General features: G+C 42.6%; 1 protein-coding gene across 2 annotated transcripts in view; it reads left to right on the forward strand.

The window, feature by feature from the left end:
* The window catches only part of STARD13 (StAR-related lipid transfer (START) domain containing 13), a 116,118-nt gene extending 94,387 nt beyond the window's left edge, over window positions 1-21,731 (forward strand). For both annotated transcript variants that reach the window (XM_010134999.1, XM_010135000.1), the window contains 10 exons: window positions 1,175-2,553; window positions 3,964-4,137; window positions 6,178-6,337; window positions 10,271-10,469; window positions 13,558-13,765; window positions 14,694-14,808; window positions 15,592-15,813; window positions 17,748-17,965; window positions 21,063-21,239; window positions 21,614-21,731. In XM_010134999.1, the coding sequence (XP_010133301.1) occupies window positions 1,175-2,553; window positions 3,964-4,137; window positions 6,178-6,337; window positions 10,271-10,469; window positions 13,558-13,765; window positions 14,694-14,808; window positions 15,592-15,813; window positions 17,748-17,965; window positions 21,063-21,239; window positions 21,614-21,731 (2,970 nt within the window). The remainder of the gene's footprint in view (window positions 1-1,174; window positions 2,554-3,963; window positions 4,138-6,177; window positions 6,338-10,270; window positions 10,470-13,557; window positions 13,766-14,693; window positions 14,809-15,591; window positions 15,814-17,747; window positions 17,966-21,062; window positions 21,240-21,613) is intronic.
* The last annotated feature ends 375 nt before the right edge of the window (window positions 21,732-22,106 follow it).

Here is a 22,106-nt window from a genome sequence, read left to right on the forward strand (position 1 = left end):
TGTAGGTGAAGTTAGTTTGTTCTGCTTTGAAACAAATGTACAAGAATAATGCAGTTATAAACCCAGTTCAAAGTCAGGGGAAGGATACTCATTAGCAGCTGTGGGCTTTGCATCCTTAGAGGACAGTGAGCTCGATACTGACTGCGTGCCTCATGCTGAAGATGTACCTTTTTTGTTTGAGCAGATGAAAAAAATGTCATAGGGAGAGCTTTTTTATCCAAATTCCTTTCAAGGCTCTTGTGGCCTGCATTGCGGAGTAGCTCCTGGAGCTGCCTAAACATAAGCACAACTCCATGTGCCCCAGGCTGGGGGATGAGACCAGGAAGGGCTGTGAGGCCACTGCTGCCTTGGGAGAGGTCAGGGGAAACCAGAGACAATGGGGCCGGCTGGAGGTCATCAAATTTGGGTGTTTCTTATGGCAAAGGCAGTGAAAATAGTGGTTGCCACTGTAGGAGACTCACTTCAACTGTAGATGCTGCCCCATCCAGGAGTGAGCCTGGATCATCCTCTTCGCACCTCCATGTCTGCCTTTGCTATCTTCCTTTGCCTTCCCTCCGACCCACCCTAAGTGATATCTCCAAATATTAATTTTTTACTGTTATTTTAAGCATCATGGTTATTTATCTGTAGTTATGTCCTGAAACATAAATCTTGTTATATGTGTCTGGTCTGTGAAGTTTATAGATGTTTACTGAGTTCTCACTGCAAAATTAGGTGCAGCACCACATATTTGCTGTCTTGGTTTCTTAAATACCTCTCATTGCTGTAGTACCCAGCTACTACCCAGTGTTTACCTTATGAATCTTAACACCATTGCTGCAAGTCAGGATCCCCCTACTTGGAACTTTCAAAACCCTTTTTTTTTTCCTAGACAGTCACTATGGGCATCAGTCCTACATAGTACAGTACACATGTAGTGTGTCCCACAGAAGCCAAGAGGCACCAATGGGACTCATGAGCTCCCTAACGCATAGAATACTTCTGTTCCTTCCTTGTTAAGCTTCTTGTTGTAGTCTTTACAATTAAATGAAAGAGGCTGTTATGACCAATCTTTCATAAACTAAGCTCGGGGAGACTTTACCACCTGTTGCTCACACAGAGCAGCACAATCACATGAATTCAAATACCGAGGAAAAGCACCTGCTTTTAACATGTGGCACTTGCTGTTTTCTAGAGTGAAGATTCAGATGAAGAAGACCTCTGTGCTATCAGTAACAAATGGACTTTCCAAAGAACCAGCAGACGATGGTCTCGAGTGGATGACATTGATGTTTTGCTTCACCGATCAGACAGGCATGGATCTTCTGGGGACATTAAAATGAAAAATACAACAAGTAGTGAGAGTGTCCTTACAGACCTGAGTGAACCTGAGGTCTCATCAATTCACAGCGAGAGCAGTGGGGGAAGTGACAACAGGAGTCAGTCCGGCATCAGCAGCGCTGCCAGGGAGACCTGCAACTGCTCTGGCCAGCATGATGTAGAAAGCACACTGCTGCAAGACTCCACTGCAATAAACACCACCCTGTCCCCTAAGGACAACCTAAAGAATGAGAAACCAACACGAACCAAAGGAAAAACCTTTCTAAAACGCATGGAAACACTAAAAGCAAAAGGTGTGCATGGGAAAATAAAAGGCTCGGGAAGAACAGGTCCTTTAGAGATAAGTGGACCTGTTCTCCAGTATGAGCCAAAATCCTTGAAAGACATGCACTGTGTGCAGATAGTCAATGGTGATCTCCAAAACTTAGGACAAGATTCAGTCAAAAGAGGACTTTCCTTTTCTGTCAAATCCAACAGTGACAGCAGTCAGTCCGAAAACAGCAGCAGTGGGGTGAGCACACCATGTTTGAAGGAACGCAAATGCCATGAAGCAAACAAGAGAGGTGGAATGTACCTGGAGGACCTAGATGTTCTGGCAGGAATGGCCTTACGGCAAGTAGTGGACCAAAACCGCAAAAATGAGTTTCATTCACAAGAGAATTTGGTTGTGCATATTCCCAAGGATCACAAACCAGGGACCTTCCCAAAGGCGCTTTCTATTGAAAGCCTCTCACCTACAGACAACAGTAACAGTGTAAACTGGAGGACAGGCAGCATCTCTCTGGGAAAGCAGAACTGCTCTACTCCAAAAGAATCGGGATTGATGGCTTGCTGTCCTAAAGAGAGCAGAATTAGTATTTATGACAATGTGCCAGGTTCCCACTTGTATGCTAGTACTGGGGACCTCCTGGACTTAGAGAAAGATGTCCTTTTTCCTCATTTAGATGACATTTTGCAACATGTCAATGGACTCCAGGAGGTGGTAGATGGCTGGTCAAAGAATGTGTTGCCAGACCTGCCAGTTGACGATGTGTCTGTCAGGGAATCTCCATCATTGCCTTTCCAGTCCCCAACACAGATCACACTTGATTTTGAAGGAAACTCTGTCTCTGATGGCCGGACCACACCAAGTGACATGGACAGAGATGGAACATCCTTGAATGAATCCGAAGCTACTGGTGTTAGAGACAGGAGAGACTCTGGGGTAGGAGCATCACTCACAAGGCCAAACAGGTAGGTAGCAAAGTTTTGTACACAAATTCATAGACTGTGAAATAAGATACAGTGAAGCAGAGGCACTCAGCCTGGGAGTCAGAAGATGCAGGGTATCATTACTGCTGTACACATCCTGTATGGGGATGAGGACTTCCCAGGGAAGGGTCAGACTCTGGGAGGGGGGACATCCTGCTATGGAAATTCCTGTGTGTAATCCATGCAGAATTGTTTTAATAGAGCAAAGCAGGGCATTTTTTTCTCTCTTGATCCATTGATCACATAGTAGGACCCTGTACATGTGGGATATATTTTAACTTTGTCTTCTAAGTTATGCACCCCAGTATTTACTTGTCAGTAGCTTTGTGCACTTTTTTAATGCACTGGTCTGCTTTAAAAATGTGTCCCTTTGTACTCAAAGATAATTTCCTTACCCTCCTTCAGTCACTTACATGGTGGGAGGAAATGATGGTATACTATTTTCTTAATAAAAGTGAAAAGCAGCATGTTGTTAATAGTTAGGAGACCTGTTTTAAGTCAGAGGAATGTGTCCCTGTTGAGCTGAGGGAGCATGGTCCTGGGTGAAGGCCTTTGTGGATCCATACCGCTGTGTGTAGGGTGCTTCGTATGTGCAAAAGCAGTGACAAAATACCTGGTATTTTCTGATCTGCTGTCAGTCTTGTCACGTCCTCCAGAGGATGTGAAGGATTCTGCCATGCCATGGTTTACTGCTGCCTGTGCTTGCTCACCACCATCACAAGTATATGAACTTGAGGAAAATATTGAGTAAATAAGCAGTGCCAAAGTTTTTAGGATTTGAGCCAGAACTCGTGTAGCAAAACAAGAAACTGAAATGAGTTTTTTTCCAATGTATCCAGTATATAAAGAATGTGCATTGGAGTAAAGGGAGTGGTTCAGTACAGCTTGGTGGTTACAGCTCTTGTCAAGGAGACACAGGGTTCAAACCTTTCTCCAAAAAATCCTTCAGTATTTAATAAAAGAGATATTTGGAGAACGTCATCTCCAGATACTTTGGTGGTCAGGCCAGTCCTTTGGGACCTGAGGGACTTGGCATCAAATCCCAATTCTGAGTGAGTGAGAGAACGTTTGAATCTGGATCTCCCACATCCTGTTGGAAATGTGTGGGCTAAAGGGCAGAGCAGGCAGCACTACTGCCCTGAGTGCATGGACAGGACGCACACCCACTTGCGAATCTGACATTAAACCCTGGGCATTTCCAAAATTAAAGAGATTGAGCAAATTGTTTTATTTGCCTCTCAGTTACATTTTCTTTCAGTTGACACACCACAAGTCATAATGTTTGTTTGTTTATGTTTTGTCTATTGCCCAGCCCTATCTTACCGTATGCTATCTTTTTTCTGCCCAGTTAAAGCAGCTGTCTTGATTTTTCTCTTGTTTCTTTTGCTAAAGGCGTTTGCGGTGGCATAGTTTCCAAATCTCACATCACCTGAGCCACTCCGTCGCATCACTTCACATCAGCAATCAGTCAGCAGCCCAACTGAATCTGCTGCAAAAATTCTCTCTGCTTCGTCTTACTGCCATCATGGAAAAGTACTCCATGTCAAACAAACATGGCTGGACCTGGTGAGTACCACCAATAACTGGAAAAGAGGTATTTTGAGAAGAAAATAGTTTCTCCTAATTCTGTTATTCTGATGGTAAATTCAGTAAATGCAATTAGGAGGAGCAATTGACTTCAACTGTAGAATTTGAAACTGTTCCCTTTAATCCATTGCTGCCTAGTGACTCAGTGGCAAAGTCAGAAACAGATCCTGGAGATTGGACTTCATTCCTGTTCTCTAACAGAGAGACAACCCTGGCCTCTTTAACTCCAGTTCCAGAAGAATAAATAGGAGTAGGAGAGAGTGATTAAAAGTGAGAAAAGTTTATAGTAAGTCTTCCGCAGAATTTGTTTTGTGATTCGAAAAGAAACAGCTGATGATGATACTCCATGTATTCAATATTGATTTGTTTGTGCTTTAAAAGAAGGATTAGAACAGTCATGGGACTTTTCTCTGCAGATCAAAAGATGCAAGCTTTAGCCTAGTCCTGGACCTTCATTAGAGGGAGCTTGCAGCTGTAGCAGCTGTAACAGCTACGTGGTCACTCAGAGAGTGAGCGAAGGGCAGATGGACATGAACGTGGCAGTGTGGCTCCTCCTGTAGCAACTGGCTACAGAAATTTGCTTGATTAATAAATAGTATGTGAACCCTTACAGGCCACACAGACTGAGTTATACTGCAATGGAAATGGGCATAGATAAGAGATTATAAGTACCTGAGAAATAATCAAAAGGATGACAGAAACTTTCCCTAATATCCAGAGACACCGAGTCCAAAAATAATACAACTTGACATTTACATTGCAATTTTTGTGTTCAAAGCGCTTCACCAAAATCCCACTAAATTCAGCTGTGAGCTGGATAAGACAAGTTCACCTTTAGAAATGGAAAAACAGGTACAAGGGACTACATGGAAGGTCCACCTCCCTGATATCAGCCACTGTTTCTAAGGCTAATCTGAGCAAGTTGGCTTGGCTATCTGTGGTCAGAGGTAACTCCAAAGACAGCTCATTCTGTCCAAGGCTGAGGATTTGCGTCACCCTCCTGAGGTGCCTCACTCCACAGGGGGTATAGAGGCAGCCTGGACTGCTAAAATTTAGCTAAAATTCAGTAAGATGAACCCCCAGATCACAGTTCTCCTTTGGTGCAGCTCGCTGCAGCTAGCTGAAAGTGTCTGTGCTGAAGTGAATCTCACCTTAACGAGCTCCAAGTAAGCAGACCAGAATACAGCAAATTCTGGATTTGTGCAGAGATTTTCCCTCCTGACAAATGTTTCTTCAGTTTGTATAATCAGTCTCTAAGGATTTTTAAGAGTGAGCCTCTAAATAGCTATAAAGTTACATGCTGTCTCCTTCAGTAGGTCATTTAATCCAAGTTTTATCTCCTTCCCACACAGACGAGAAAAATCTTTGTGACATTCAGGTCATATTCATCCCTTTTTTCTTTTTTTTTTTTTAATTCCACTGCAGTCAAGACTCCCACAAGGGGAATCCAGTTTGTTCTCATTTTCACCATCAGTTTGGGAAGAAAGCAAGATCACCGGCTTCACTTAAGTTACTCAGCTAGAATAAATCATGTAACACCAGGGATGACTCTGGCGCATAGGGATTTCCCACCATTGTTATTACTGTAAATTATTAGTCAGTAGAAATGCTAAGTCATGTAACTGGTAATATAAAAATCATATAGCATGTTAGAGGACTGAACATTCTTTTCTCTCGGATACCTTCTCCACTGTGCTTTGGAGTGCCATACCTTTGAGTCCCTAACGGATGCTTTAAACCATGTTGGCTTCAGCTGGATGACAGCTGCGTCGTAGGAGTTTTTTGTTAGAACAGGTTGTTATGGTATATCTTAGAGCCAGAGGCCATCTAGTTGTAAAAGTTGTCAAGAAATCCACCAGTTAAACAGATTGTAAAGTGTCCTTGTACTGTATATTAAACATTGTTTCAGCATCCTTGTGAAAAAGGACCCAGGTACCAATTTCTGCCAGCAGTGTTACTCAAGAGAGACTGTGAAAATACTCGGGTATTTTCATACAGCCTGTTCATGTCAACTTTCAGGTCTGTGCCGAAGTTCATGAAGAGGATGAAAGTCCCTGACTACAAGGACAAGAATGTCTTTGGTGTGCCTCTGATAGTCCATGTCCAGAGAACAGGACAGCCTCTTCCCCAGAGCATACAGCAAGCGCTACGCTACTTACAGAGCAACTGTCTAGATCAGGTATGAACATCGCTGCAGGGATTCAGTTGATTTTTTTCTGAAAAGTCACCCTAAGCAAGCAAGTACCAGAACTATTTGAAGATCGTTATACCTCACGTTGGGCCCAGATCTCCTCTGGTGATTGGAAACTTGATGCCAGTACTAAAGGTTTGCCATTTTGAGATTTGTATCCAGCTACTCTGTTGATTTCTTGTAGTTATAACAGTCCTGCTGATTTCTGTACAATAGCCTGCCTCAAAGAATGACATGAGAGCTTCATGTCTATTGAATAAGAGCTCAGGGCTCCCAGCTTCTACCCTTATCTGCAGTGTTTATGCTTGACTGTTGCCACTGAGGGTTAACTGCATTCACCGTTTCAGAAGATATGGTACAAAAGGTTTTATTTACTTAGCAAAGGAATAAAAGACCAAGAGTAGAGAGCAAACGCAGCAAAATATTCAAAGTATTCTGTTGACTAAGTCAGATATATCCAGATAGAGTTAGGTCAGCAGGGGTTCATTGCCAAAGCCATTATGGTACATTTCCTTTTATAGCGTTCTTAGCTGCAACAAGCCAGCTGGGAGACCCTCATGCTCAAAGTATTTCAGATTTTTTTATTCCCTTTAGCTACAGAGAAGGGACATACCAATCATGCTTTTACTGCTCTACCCTGAAGGATGAGGCTATGTATCTTTATGAACATAGGACTGGAAGAAACACCCTGGCTCATTATGTTCAGTCCTCTACTATTGCTGACCTCATGTCATATGACCTCTTTCATAACTGCTTTTAGATATCTCTAAGTTCACTAGCATTTTACTCTGGGGACTTTGCTGCTTTCCTAGCTGTGAGTACACAAAAGGGGTGGAAATGGTCAGTTCTGAATCTTTCCTTTTTCTGATCACCATTCTGGTTGCTGTTCAGGTTGCTTTGTTGGGTGACAGTCATCTTCTCCAAAATGGAAGTCTAAAACTTAAATGCCTTGCTGTGAATCACAACCACTTCCCTTTACAACCAGTGGAGAAGACACAGGTCCTTCCTTTCATTTAGCTCTGTAAAGAGATGCTTTAGGCGTCAAACCTTGACGTCATGTCAAGGGGGATGTCAAAAGTGAGGTGAAATGAGTTCTGACTATCACATGCAGTGCAGGAATTGAAGGGTGGGAGGAATAGCCTGTTGGAAATGTATTACTAGGGGATGGTAGGGGAAGGTGCATAAAGACAACTAGAAGCAGTATATTCAATAGCTAACATGCCTGGTTATCTCTGTGTACTGAGCTGGGAAACCCAGTGTGGGAAGAAAAGTGATTCGGCAAGCCTGGAATCAGTGATGGGATTGGAGGAGGAGACATTTGCCCAAGTATGAGGAAAAGAAGATGTGGGGATAGGGATGGGCTGGTCAGGTAAGAAGCAGAGTATTAGGAAGAAGGAGAAAGGAGAGGGGGGATAAATGGGGGAGAAAGTAAAAGGGAGGGCAAAACCACAGAGAAAGTAAGAGCTCTTGAGAGATTTGAGACAGTCAAAAGGAGTGTCTGTGGGCAGTCTCGGATGAATATATGCTCCAGGGAGTCTATACTTGCTCGGAAGCATTAGAGCTAAGTGAAAGACCATTTCAACCCAGCTTGAGTTTCCACTCAGTGGAATCAGGAAAATACTGAATAGAAAATGAAGGAGAAGTACAGGTTGGGACCATTTAAAGTATCTTTCCACCAAAAACCTTTCTAGGCCAAAGAGCCCCAGGCAATTCAGCCTCTATGCTTTACAGGCACTCCCTTTGTTCCCATTTAATTCAGTCTCCTAACGCCTCCCATCTCCCCCAGCATCTTGCTTACGTGTCTCCCGTGCAGTGCAGAAGGCAGACCAGTCTTGAACAGGCATCGGAGCTTCTACTGCATGCAGTAATTGGTAAAGTTGAGGTTGCTCTAAATCATTGTAAGGTCTGCCTCCTGGCACTGAAATGTCTAAAGATGGTATGAGGAACCTCACCGTTATTTGTAGGATATATTATTCAGTTTCAGCTTGTGAAATAGAAACTGCTTTGCCTTTGACAACCGCATCTTTATTTCTGTCATGCATCGTATAGCTACTTGCAGGGCAGATGATCCACAGCATGAGGATAATAAAGAGGTTGGGCCAGACTAACCTCTTATAAATCACTGGATTTATAGTCCCATTTTATTTACAGAATGAGTCTGTAATATTGCAGAACAGAGCCTGAACCATCTTTTTCTATCGAGTCAACTGTCCTCTTTTGATTAATTATGATTTTTTCCAAGAAAAAGGGAAATAGGAGTTTGGATAAATATCATTAAATGAAACCAGAGATTGATAGTAACAGAATGACGCGTAGCAGGAGATTGCACAGGTGAGATTTGATGTCTGACCTCTCGAAGCAGATTTAGCTGGATGTTTTTAAAGGTTCTTTATACCAGCAAGGACACTTTTCCATCAAAAGCAGAGAACTGAGCCCCTGCTCTCACATTTATCTACCACATGCCAAAAGGGTAGGGTTTTTTACAGAATTAGCATGTGTCCTTCTGCATCTTCAGCACACATTTCTAGGAAGAAAAGGGATTTAAAAAGAAAGGGAGAAAGGGAAAGGGCTAACCAGATTAAAAGAGCTAGATGCTCTTTCTTGTATTCTCTTGTCAGAATGAAGAGCAGAGCTTCACCTGGGAACAGACATACAGTACACCAGGATGTACATAGGGCACACTTCAATTCTCTACTTCCTACACACAAATTTAGCTCACAAGTGATGCTAAATTCATCAACAAGAAGACATACCAGAAGAGCTGCCTCAAAGCCGGTCTGGTGTAGCAGTTCATCTCCATATAAATGCATACATCCCCTCACAGAGTTGCAGAGTGTGTGTGTGATTTACATAACTAGAATTAACAGAAGTCCTAAATACCATACAGTTGAGCGTGGGAGGTGTTCTAGGAAGAGGAGGGTCCTATGTGAGGGTCCTCTGTGCTGGCAGAAGTAAGGGGAAGAAGGCTAGAAGGCATTATTTCCTTGCCTTTACACATTTTTGTTGGTGAACTACACCATGGAGAAATCTGAAGTGACCACCAGCAAGACAGCAGGCATGGAGGAACAGAATTCTATAATTCCAAGCCTGAAATGCACTTCTTTCATAGGTCTTTCTCAATATTTCACCTTTTACCCCTCAAAACTGAAAGAAAACAGTGCTAACACTTCCCAAATGAAACATCGTAAGCTCAGCTGGGAATAAATAATGTGGTTGAGGCTCAGGAATTCGCCCGGGGGGAATTCCACTGGTGAGAAAAACATAAAAGGGCAGCACTGCCATGAAGGCGTCATTTGAGGAATTATGTCTTCCTTTAGAATAGAAAGCAAACAGGATAAAAATGTATTTTAGTGACACAGCACAATTAGTCCCTTCGTGGGTCCCACTTTCAAACTGGGCTTTTCAGTGGGACTGGGGGCACTGCTGGAAGCAGAGAGCAGGAAGGGGAAAAACCAAGTTTGGTCTTAATTTTAAAGCTTTACCAGGATGTACCAATCTTTTGCCATAGCATTTATTACTTAGCTAAGCATAGTATTTTCTCGTTATTCTTCCAAATGTATGCCCAAATACACATGAAGAACCAGGTTCTCAGCTGGAGTAAACAAACAGTCACCCAAGCCCGGGAAGCCACGCTGATTTGTATCAGCTGAGCATCTTGCTTAAACTCTTCAGGCAGCAGGGAAACCACTTGCACTCTGAACTCTCCCTCTAGGATGGGATACAGAGCAGCAGCATTATTAGTTCTCATAGTCCTGCCATGACAGTAAGCACTTGCCTGGAGTAAAATAAGCAACCTAAGCTTTGGACATGATCAAAGTCTCCTCCAACAGATTTTTTTCATATACATATACATATACATATATATATATATTCTTTAAGTAAAATTCTTTTTTTACCCAATTCAACATGGTGCCTTTTTAGGTGGGTCTGTTTCGAAAATCTGGGGTGAAATCCCGAATCCAGGCTCTGCGTCAGATGAATGAGAGCTCCCCAGAAAACGTCAACTATGAAGACCAGTCGGCATATGATGTGGCAGATATGGTAAAGCAATTCTTCAGGGACTTGCCGGAACCTCTTCTCACAAGCAAGCTCGGAGAGACTTTTCTACACATCTACCAATGTAAGTTGCAATATTTTTATTATCATAAACAATTAGAAAATGTTATATAATATATAATAACGTGTTGTTAACCACCATGTTAACATTGGGTGGGATTCTTTCTGCTTACCTCTGAGATGTACTGAAGAACCTCTCTGCCCTCAAAATCTTTCACTAAGAGACTTTTAGAACTGCCTGAAGGTTTTAGTGGCAGTTTTAATGGAAAGACAGCATTTGAATGTTGAGAAGCTTTGAAAATATCGGTCTCACAAACGGAAAGAAGCCGGCACAGGCTGCCATGGACATAAAAAGCTCAAAGCCTCAAGTTTTTGTCAGGTCTTTAAACCGTGGGCCCATTTCATGCAGGCAGCTCAATATAAGTGAGTTTCTTGGGCATGGAGAAGTGGTACTTGACCATGAGAACATGTGCCTATGCAGTCCCCTTTCTTGCTGTGACTTTTGATTATTTGCCTTTTCATTATTGTTAATAAAATGTACATGCAAGAAACAAGCTGCCTCCATTTAGATCCTCATCTTTTATGTAAAGATCTCATTGGAGGAAGGAAGAAACCAGAGGATTTCTTCTTTTCATTTCAGCATAAGCAATCTTTCAGCAAAATCTGACTCCAGTGCATCAGAATGAAGAAAATCTCTGTAAATCAGGAAATTACTCTGTATCTCTTCTCCAGACTGAGGGAGAAATAAACAGTGAGGAGAACACTGAAAAGCCAGAGGAATTAGAGGTTTTTTCCCTGACAATGTCCATTATGAAGGCCACTCAGCTGGTGCTCTGGCAGATACAGGAAAGTGTACCCAGCCAGCCTAAGCCAAATAATTGGAAGCACTAAAGAGAATTGTGTCTAGTCTTTTCACTTGCAGACATTTCAGCTGCCAAAGCGATAGAAAGCCATTTTTAAATGCTGTACAACCCCAGTGCTAAAGAATCTAAGTTACTTCTGTCTCCTCCCTTTACTGTAAAAATCTGTCTGCATAGTGACTAACGTATTTAGTATCACAGTGTCTGCAGCTGGCAGAGAAATGCTGTGATCCCACATGTGACAGACAGCATCACAAGTAATTGTAGCAGATTTGGTCATACATGATGTCTCGGGACACAAGTGAACTGAAACAGTTGGTGCCTTGCCCTGGACCATCATTTCCCCGTGTTCTTTCCTGCTCACAAGTTGCAGGTCTCATCTGCTATGCACACATCAATGAGCTTGTTCAGAAGAGCAACAGAAATTCTTGGTGCTAATAAAACGGCAATCACGATTGTTTCCATTGTGAAGTGGCCAAGGAGAAGGTGATCCACTAGAAGGACCTGTTCTACATGTCCTTGGAAACAGATCGCCTTTAAACTATTGCTTGATGAAAATTGGGAATGTTCTGTCTTGGCACAGGGGAGACTGCAAGTAAACTACCCCCTTGACAAAGGAAGAGAGACGTGACAGATTTCAATGTCATTGGCATTATTAGGTCTGTAGCCAGATGGACTAGCCATCTCCACGTTGGGAGCCTGGCATTAGGCTTCACAACAGCCACGAGGCTGAACAGTGAAACATTGCTACCAGACAACAAAAAAATTGTGAAAAGGGGCATGGGCTAACTCTGTAACCCTGTGTTGTACTGCAGTGGTGAGTCTGAAAAACTCTTCCTTACACTGAATGGAGGAGAACAAAGAAGCGCTAGGCAAGATTTTCTTGAACTGCATCAGTCGTTTAAAGGACTTCAGAAAGAATTGAGGATGGGTCTTTATAAACCAAGGCAGGAACAGAAAATATGAGCTCTGTGGACACTGGAGACAGATGTTTGGAATGAGTAGTAGTGGGGTTTTTTCATGTGACCAACAACATATATTTTTCTGTTTTAGACAGTACTGACAGAACTCCTTTCACAGCAAGAAAAATGTTGAAAATTGCTGGGATACCAATTGTATTTCATAATGTCTGCAATTAAATAAATCTGTAGCTGGGAGTTTTTCTTCCCCTTCATCCTCTTTAACAAATTATTAATGTGGAATTAGGAAGGATTTTTACTCTCTTAGTGTATTGGCAAGGGATTTCTGATTTTCTGGGACTCACTGAAGGTCTTTTTCATATATCCAGGACATTTTTCATACATCCAGGACCTTTTTCATACATCTGTAATGGTTTGCTTTGCTATAACATGGAGGATTGGGGATGAGATGATTAGTGTAGCAGTCTAAATGGCATAGCATTGATGAAGCTTTCTCCATTTCCCGAAAACTCTCAGTTGCCTCATGTTTACCTATGATTTGAAAGGCTGGCTTGTCATCTGCTTTATGCATCAGACCCATCAGTGCAGCTGTGCAGGTGAGGGAGTACCAGGACACTATGTGGGGAGAAAAGACACATTGCATGGATTTAGCAAAGGCTCCTCTCACTTCTCAGAAAGACCTGGCCTTGCCAATTCTAGAAAATTGAAGCATTGGGCTGTGTTCAGTTTGTCATTCATGTCTAACAGCTTTTAAAATAAAGTGCTTATACAAGGCTAGCAGGCAGAGCTTAGAAGCTGGCTGTCCCTCTACTGTAAATCTGCTTTTGTTCTTCTTCTGTTTGATTATATAGAGTGGATGTAATACCCAGAGGAGGGCTCCAAGTCCAAAGTGAGAAAACTTATGGTGGTTTTAGAAGTGAATCTGTCTGAGGTGCTATTTAGGTGTATCCATTACTGCTTTCATTAAACTCTTTTACGGTTTAGGACACGAGTGTAAGTATTTTTGTGAAGATTCCCTGAGACTTTTGAACTGTCTTCCCAGGAGACAAAAGAAACCTGAAAAATACTGTTTAAAGATATGAGTACTGAGGACTACTCTCCCTTCATAAATGAAGTTCACTCTCTTTCTTGGGGAATAGCCTTTCAAACAAACAGAGAAATGGCTATCACTGGCTAAGTGATCTGTGCTTGATGGAGGAGCAAATACCATGGCCCTCCAACAAACAGCTGGTCCTCGCCCCTTCATCCCCTGTCATCCGCCTCTTCAGAAAGCAATTCCACAGTGTGAATGTCTGTGCTAACTCTATCTTGTTCCTGGCTCCTTATCTGATTGTACAATAGACCCCTCTGAACATCACTTGCTTTTCCCCAGACGTCCCCAAGGAGCAGCGGCTGCAGGCGGTGCAGGCAGCCATCATGCTGATGTCTGATGAGAACCGGGAGGTTTTGCAGACTCTGCTGTGCTTCTTGAGCGATGTCACCTCTGTGGAGGAGAATCAGATGACCCCTATGAACATAGCTGTTTGTCTGGCCCCTTCCCTCTTCCATCTCAATATAGTGAAGAAAGAAAGCTCACCGAGGTAAGTTTCTTCTCAACACTGTCAATAGCCACATCCTTAATACAAAGTGATGCTCTCAGTGTTTCTGAAGGTATGCAGGATAAATTTTTCCAAAACATCTTTCCAGCACATGTTACAGAGGGCATGGCTTCAGCAAGAGTGGAAAGCCCATGCTGCAGAGCCAGAAGCACACTTGTACATGCACAGAAGTTGTTCTCACAAGCCCAGCAGGCATTTCTGTTGGGCTGTTTTGAATATGCAGCGCCTGCTTTCCATGCATAATTTCAGTGGGGCTCTACTGAGTTGTGCATAAGCAGAGTTGGCTTCTGTGAAGGGAAGGGGTCTCATTTTGCTCTGGTTGAAGTTAAAGTTTGACCATGTTTTAAAGGATTTTAATACGTAGATTTTCAGTGAGTTATTTTTCACTCTTTTTTCTGGCTACATTCTGCCACTTGGGAAACTGAATTTATTGCAGCCCACATTAAGATGGCATGTAACATGGTGAGTGTAGACTAAACAGGGCATAGACCCTGCTAAAAATTAGCGGTCCCAATTTGATGTCCCTCCTGCCTAGTTTTTTCTCCTCATCTGCCTCAGAATACACTGAGATTCTTGGCCATGTACAGGTATAACCAGTGTCTGAACATGCACTTCAAGGAATAACAACGCAAAACACTGTACATCCTGTCTGTTGGAAATCCATTTCAAAATGTACACCACCTATCGCAGGACACGCATAATCTGTCCTGCTTTTACTTTTGGCTCAACAACATTTTATGTAAACATTTTATGTCCTTTAAAAAAGGCCCAACAGTCTAAGCAATCTCCGTGATAATTAAGAACTAAAGATAGGCTTTTCTCACTGGTGTTCTGAACATCCTTGCTGCTGTTTGCTTTCACATTAAAAAGATTCAGCTCTTTTTACCTGAGATACTGTGTTCAATTACAGAGTAATACAGAAAAAATATGCAACAGGGAAGCCAGATCAGAAGGACCTCAGTGAAAACCTGGCAGCTACTCAGGGACTTGCTCACATGATAATGGAATGCAACAAACTTTTTGAGGTGAGAGACTCAAATGGCATTATTCATGGCCACATAATGCAACATGCTTTGAAGTATTTGTTTTTGTGCTTACATTTTCTGTCTTCTGTGAACTCAGAGGTTGATGGTGCCTTATATATTTGTAAACTTGCTCCATCTGAAGTTTAGTTATCTAACTGCTTTAGGACTTTTCCCTTCTAGCATTCAAAGATGCAAATATTAAAAATGCCAGGTAATTATTCTGTGTCAGTTTTCAACCCAGATTACTGGATTGGGAAATTTTAGTCCCATTAAAATCAAAATCTGCTGTTTAAACATTTCATTTTATTATAATACTTTTAACACCTTAATTAAAACTTACTCATCTCAGAAGAAAGAGCTGATACGCTTAATGTCTGTGTGTCATGCAATAAAGTTAAAATCGCATAGGGATGCAATCTACTACTGCAGCTACTTTCACTGTATGTGGAGGAGAGATAATGCTCATGTCTCCCTTCCCCAGAACCACAAGGCAACACTTCTGGGGGCTGCAGGAGTGACACGGGTGTATTGACACACAGCTGATCAGTCTAACACCGTTCCACATGAGCAGTGCTATTCTGAGCCGCGGACTGTTTTGTTGTACTACTTTGATTTCTTATCTTGCATAAGAAGCAAAGACAGAAATAAGTATCCATTTTACAGATCAGGGGCTCATTGCAATTAGGTGCTAAATGGTCCATCAGCTTAGAAACACACTGTCTTAAGGAAAAGTTCTCAGCAGAAAGTTTTCCCTGTGTGTTTTCCCTCCCTTCTGTGGACCAGGTCCCACATGAGATGGTCGCCCAGTCCCGAAACTCCTATGTTGATGCAGAAGTGCATTCTCCCACCCTGGATGAGCTTGGGAAACAAGTGGATGAGGAAGGAGGGAACTATCAGATGTACCTGGAAAGTCTCATGCAAAATCTCCAGAAAGAAGCAAAAGAGAAATTCAAAGGATGGGTCACATGTTCCAGTCCAGAGAACACAGAACTTGCCTACAAAAAGGTAATTTGGGAAGATGTGGAAGAAGCAATAAAGAAACCAAAGCAAAATACAGCCTAGCGATGGGACACCATGACTTGCTGAATGGCTAAATACATACCTGTCTGTCTGGTGAGGCACATGACTGTTTTTTAAAAGACTAGTACAAGCAGTTTAAAATGTACTATAATAATGATTCAAGTATGAGATTCCAGAAGAAGGCTCACAAAGCAAGCTAAGGTCTCCAAAATTGATAAAGTAAGTGATACAGCAAACAATGCAGAACTCGCAGAGAGCGAGCTGAGACCTTAATCAACTGGTAACACTACCTGGGTAAGCTCTTTGACCAGGAGACAGGCAAAGTTTCTGACCATCTCCTGTTGTTTGCCAGTAGTCTGGAGAACAAAGGTATTAAAAACATAGGTATTAAAAACCCTCTTCAGGCTGTCCACTGCTTTACTTGTTTACAGCGGATTTTTGATTTCTGCAACTTTTATGAAAACTTCTGAAGTAGCTCCAGGCTCCATCACCTCTGCAGGGCAAGTCAGACTGCTACAGCCAGGAGAGTGCTGCAGTGTTCTGGAGTTCAAGGCTGCTGGAAATGCAATGGCAAAACAGAGCTCTGCAAACCAGCAGCAGGTAGCAAGAGGGGGAATGGATTAGGGGTGGGTAACACTAGGTAGGCAGGGGAAGGGCACTGGGAGGGGCATAGGATCTGGACAGTGAGGAGGCAGAAGGCAGTATTACTTGTATTTGGGAAAGTGCAACCCCTTGGTTAGGACAAAGAAAGCACAGTTGCTGTGGTTGGTAGCCAGCTTCTGTGAGTGACCTCCACAGGGAGGGACTGCAGGATGTTTGAGAGGGAGTAACAGGGCTCAGGTGGGAGTAGGATGTGGGAGAGGGGAGGGAGGGAGTAGGGGCATGCACGGCTCTGGGGTGGGATCAAGGATGTGTGAGACTACAGAGGGGATTGGGAGTCCCTCGGGCACTAGGGCGGGGAAGCTGGGGAACTGAGAGCTTTGGGGAGAAGGAATTATAACAAAATAAAATAATTTAAGCTAGGAGATGTGGAAGGCGGGTTTCTGGTGACACAATCCTGGGTCTGTGGGAGGTCCTGGAGATTTCTGGAGTGCTAGCATTAGCATGTGAGGATGCCTCACGTACTAATGTGAGGAGTTAAAAAAGTATGTGAGGAGTCAAAAAAGCAGGGCTTGTGAGATCCGGTACGTGCAGTTAACTTGTTTGCTGCCTGAGATATGACCCCTTAAACCATGCAGAAAAGCTGTGTGTGTGGAATTTAGGATACTCATCTTGTGTGTAGCCCAGCACTTTCAACTCCCGTTATTGCATGCTGAGGAGGTGTAACAAGTAACAGTAAGCTCGGAAGAGTTAACAAGCAGTTTGCGTGTTTGTTCTTTGAAAGGCGTTTTCCCAATACCTCCCTTGCAGCTATTTTGAGGAGCAAACATCTGTGTACCTGACACATAACTGAATCAACATATGTTGTTCTCTTCCACCAATTAACCGGGAGGGTTAATGGACCCTCAGTCCTAGCAAGTGTATCAGATTGCTCAAGGTCATAGCTTTATTTCAGCCCAGGATCTCCTTTTATCTGTTTTCACTTGTGCACATGCATATTCTTCTTTTCATTTGGGATGTTCAGGGTTCAAAAAGTGTCTGTCATGCTAGAAATAATACAGCAGCTCCACTGGCACTATGGGAACTGGTCCAGATATACACTGGCGTGAGAGCAGAAGTGATGTATCACTCCAGTTTTCCATCCAGGACTCGTATGTATGTGTTTTCACATACAGTAGAGCAGCAGCCATAGCAGTAATAGCAGGGAAATAGGCATGCTCTTAAGCTAAAGTCACATCAGGATTTCATCCTCAGTTATCCTCTGCTGAACACAGGCATATAAATCATGGGGGTTTATGTTCTTTGTTGCCTTACTCCAGGTTGGGGATGGGAACCCGCTAAGGCTTTGGAAAGCCTCGGTGGAGGTTGAAGCCCCCCCATCAGTTGTCCTGAATCGAGTGCTGAGAGAACGTCACCTTTGGGATGAGGATTTCTTGCAGTGGAAGGTGGTCGAGAGCTTGGACAAGCAGACAGAAGTTTACCAGTATGTTTTGAACAGCATGGCTCCTCACCCGGTCCGAGACTTTGTCATTCTAAGGTAAGCTAAGGGCAGTTCTCCAGTACCTTTGCTTCCTGCAGTGCATACAAGGAAGATCTGTTCTTATCTCAGCCTTTGCATCTGTGTAATTGTGCTTCGAGAACTCTACTCTTGGGCAGCAGTGTTGATTTCTCAAACCAAATTAAAATTGTACACCTAGAGCATGCTGACCTTTTCGCTGATGTAATTTGAGCAGCACATACTCCTGAGGCCATAAATATAATTTCTTCCTTAGAACAGAAGTCTGATAATAGCTGCTGTTCTCTCTTAGCTTTGTTTGTTGTCAAAACAGTGCAAATAGAACCCAATTGTTTTTTACACTGCTTTTGCTGTTCTCTGGGGAATGTTTGATGTTTAAGAGCCAAATGTTTAGCAGAGAAGATGGTGATGCTTTTAAGCTAGGGTTGTTTTACGATGTCTATATAAGTTGTTGTTTTAGACTTGCAGTTGGAGTCTTTGTAGACCAAGAAACACTAACCCAGAAAAATCCTAATGTGGAAATGAGCAGAAAGAGGCAGTAGATACATACTCTGACTGTCTTCCAAGGGATGACATCTCTCAAATAAATGTATAGCTGTGTATCAATATTCCAAATTCAATCCCAGTTCTGCCATTTTCTATCTGCCTATACAGAACAGACCAGCAAAAAAAAAAATCCTCTTCTGCACCTTCTGCCTTTGAAATCTTGGCCTTTTGCTTGCTATGAGCTCTTGTGGAGCTGCAGGGTCAGTCTTACGGTTATTTATTTCAGGATTATTTTGTGCATTCCCATGCTTGGTCTCTGCTGTCTTTGATTGAAATGATGTGCCAGAGAAATACTAAGCAGTTTTGACAAAGGAAGTAGTCCACTGAATCAGAATTGTATTACAGGGAACGAAGATGGAAGGAAAAAGATGAGCCCAATAAAATATAATTATACTAGTACATCCATTTAATGAACTTTGGTATTCTCTTAGAGAACTGATAACATGCAGATATTGTCAGTATAAGGGACAAATTACTGTAACTCTTAGGAGAAGATTTAAAAACTGTTTTCTGCAAGATCTTTATAATGTTAAAACACCAGTCCTCCCATTACTCTATTGCCTTTGCCTTCCTACAGTATAATTATTTTATAATTGATTTTCTTATATAATATTGTTGACTTAAACCAAGTGATACATTTGGCCCTCCGCATAACACCAAGAAGATCGTCTGGGAGCAGCAGGGAGGTTTAATGACTGTAATTCTGACCTCTTATTTGCCATTTAGTTCACTATTAGGTTTCACGGTGGTTTATGTTCTTTAAGGACCTGCTGTGCAGTCCCATCAGTTAAAGAAAAATCTTGCCATCAAGTTCTCACTCTTTTCACTAACCCAGAAAGAATGACCCCCAAGGACTGAAATACGGAGAGTTTTTAAGGGCTGAAAACAGCTGTCAGGCAGATATGTCAGCTTCTGTTGTTTATCTCTTTTGATTTGTATCATTAAGTCTAGAGCAAGGTTAGCCAGAGATATCGCAGTCAATTTGATACCTTATGATTGGTGGGAAGTGAACAGTGAAATTATAATTCACCTCTGGGGACGCGAGTAGATATATTTTAACAGATGGCAAATTTTCTCCTTCCCAATCAAACTTTTTGCTGTGAAAGGACAAAGTTCATTGCTCTTTTTCATTTTCAGTTTGACAGTCATAACAAGGGGATTAGGCTCCCTTGAGAAGACTCTAATGGTCAGAGGATAGGGGCAATGTTTCATACGCCTGAGATCTGACACAGCTCTCAGCTGCCCTGCACGGGCATCGCTTTTCGCTAAAGATTCCTCAAACGTTTAATGTTCAGTATCACAGCTTCTCTGCGAATTCGGTGCCATGCCCATTTTTACTGCTGTAGGATATTTAGAGAAGCACAGAAACAGGCCTAAATCTTTGAAACTGGGAATAGAAATCATAAGTTTTCTGCAATCTCTGGCATACGTAGTTTTCTACTTCATAAATGGCACAAGTAAGTGTTGTGTAGTTACCAGATTTAAATGGTCACATCTAAGCAGTGTTCAGGCGTTCACAGTAGGTGGTTCAGTGATCAGGTGATCTCACAGTAGATCTGAGGGGTGATTTCCCACTCTCCATGCATCTCATCTGCCAAGATAACTCATCATTTCTATTAATGCACAGACACGTGTAAAAACCTCCTGAAGTCAGTATCTTCCTGCCATGTCTTGAATAACAGCACAATTCCATGTAAGAAAAATGCAGAATGTTAAAATTACCTGCTGAAGTCTAAACTTCAACAGTCCTTGAAAGCAGCTTACCTGCTAAAACATGATACTTCCCAAGGCAGCATAACCCCTGTCTCAGTCTATCCTTGGCAAGAGGATTCACATTACACAGCACAGTGGGAATTTCTCATTTCTTCCCACAGCATGGGAAAGAGCATAGATCTATCCTGGGAGATTCAAGGCAGATGAGAAGGATGCGAAACACCAGAATACGTAGAGAATGCTTACAGAACCAGAAGGAAAAAAACCAACCAAAATTAAGTATTCATGTCTAAGTCTCCTGAACCCGGTGAAAAACTTTTGCAACATGTGAGAGGCTAGAAACTTGGGAGAGGGAAAAAATGAAAGGGCATTTTGTTTTTAGTTCAGATGCCCTTGAAACATGTTCTGGGAGTTTCAGAAGTCATTGTGGGTAGCAGTGAGCATTTCCGCTGTGCTAAACCGTGTTTGGGGTTCTGTAAGTCTGCATGGGTGCAATGCAACGTTTCAGCCTTTGCTGGATGGCTTACGTTCGCTTTATCTCCTTTCCAAAACTTCCATCTGTCTGCAAAGGGCGGTATCGTGCCCTGTAATACATAACGGTTACAAAAGGCTCACATGGAGAAGCAGAACTTCTCCACCTGGAGCCTGCATCTATGTAGAAGGGTGGCCATTCCACATCATAGTCAGACTCACAACCGGGCAACACAAAACTCCTCCAGGCATTCACTGGGACGGTCCAGTGGCATTGCATGCTACAAGGACAAGCGGAGAAGCAAACCATAACTTTAATTCTGGTTCTTACTCATGTTCCTATAAGTTTCATTACGAAACTGATTCTGTCTTGAATGCGTTGCTGCAGGACATGGAGGACGGATTTGCCGAAGGGGATGTGCATGCTAGTTGCCACCTCTGTGGAGCATGAAGAGGCTGCTCTTATGGGAGCTGTGCGAGCCATCGTGATGGACTCTCAGTACTTGATAGAGCCATGTGGCTCAGGAAAATCCAGGCTGACACACATCTGCAGAATTGACCTAAAGTAAGTATCGCACCTGCAAAAAGCAGATGTCCATTCAGCAGGGCAAAAACCTCCAGTTCACAGAGGGGAGATGTTGGGAGCAGAGGACAAGGTTAATGTAGCTTTGCTGCTTTGGAGTCTTCTTGCAGTCTTTTTTATCCACCAAGCTTATTTCTCCACTCAGTGTCTACTGCTGTTATGATGTAATCATAGAAATGAAATCTGTGTATTTTATTACTGCAATGGAGGACTTCAGAGTGCGCCAACAATGACAAGTATTTGAAGTCACCACCACTACCATGGGCAGCGGGGAGCAGGAAGCATGGCAAGCCTGTTCCTGCAGGGCATGTTTCTTGAGTATTTGTTTCTCAATAATTCTCTTTCCATTTCTTCAGAGGACATTCCCCAGAGTGGTACAACAAAGGCTTTGGACATCTGTGTGCAGCAGAAGTTGCCAGGATCAGAAACTCATTTCAGCCTCTGATTGCTGAGGGACCAGAAACAAAAATCTGAGGAAGTGTTCCTGGGAGCGTGTGAGCATAAATCGGGGTCTGGCAGGGAACAGGAATCTGAAAGATCTTATTTAAGCTGCAGAAATCTGACCAGACCTGCGTCTGTACAAAGCTGAAAGAGGAGTTTTATAGGAAGGTTTTTTTTTCTGGAGACTCCACCTCCCCCCACCACATCCCTTCTGTATTAATTTCAATTACTGAAGTAAACATTTCTTCAAAGAGCTTTTATCATTATTACTTTAAAGTCAGACTATTGCCATTACTTGTGTGTTTCATAACTCTGCTATTTAAAGGGCTTCTAAGAAGCATATTTTAATTGTAAATAAATAATGTACAGTATGTATATATTTATCTATATCTATATATATGTATATGT

This window comes from Buceros rhinoceros, unplaced genomic scaffold (genome assembly GCF_000710305.1).
Source record: "Buceros rhinoceros silvestris isolate BGI_N320 unplaced genomic scaffold, ASM71030v1 scaffold10754, whole genome shotgun sequence".
NCBI lineage: Eukaryota > Metazoa > Chordata > Aves > Bucerotiformes > Bucerotidae > Buceros > Buceros rhinoceros.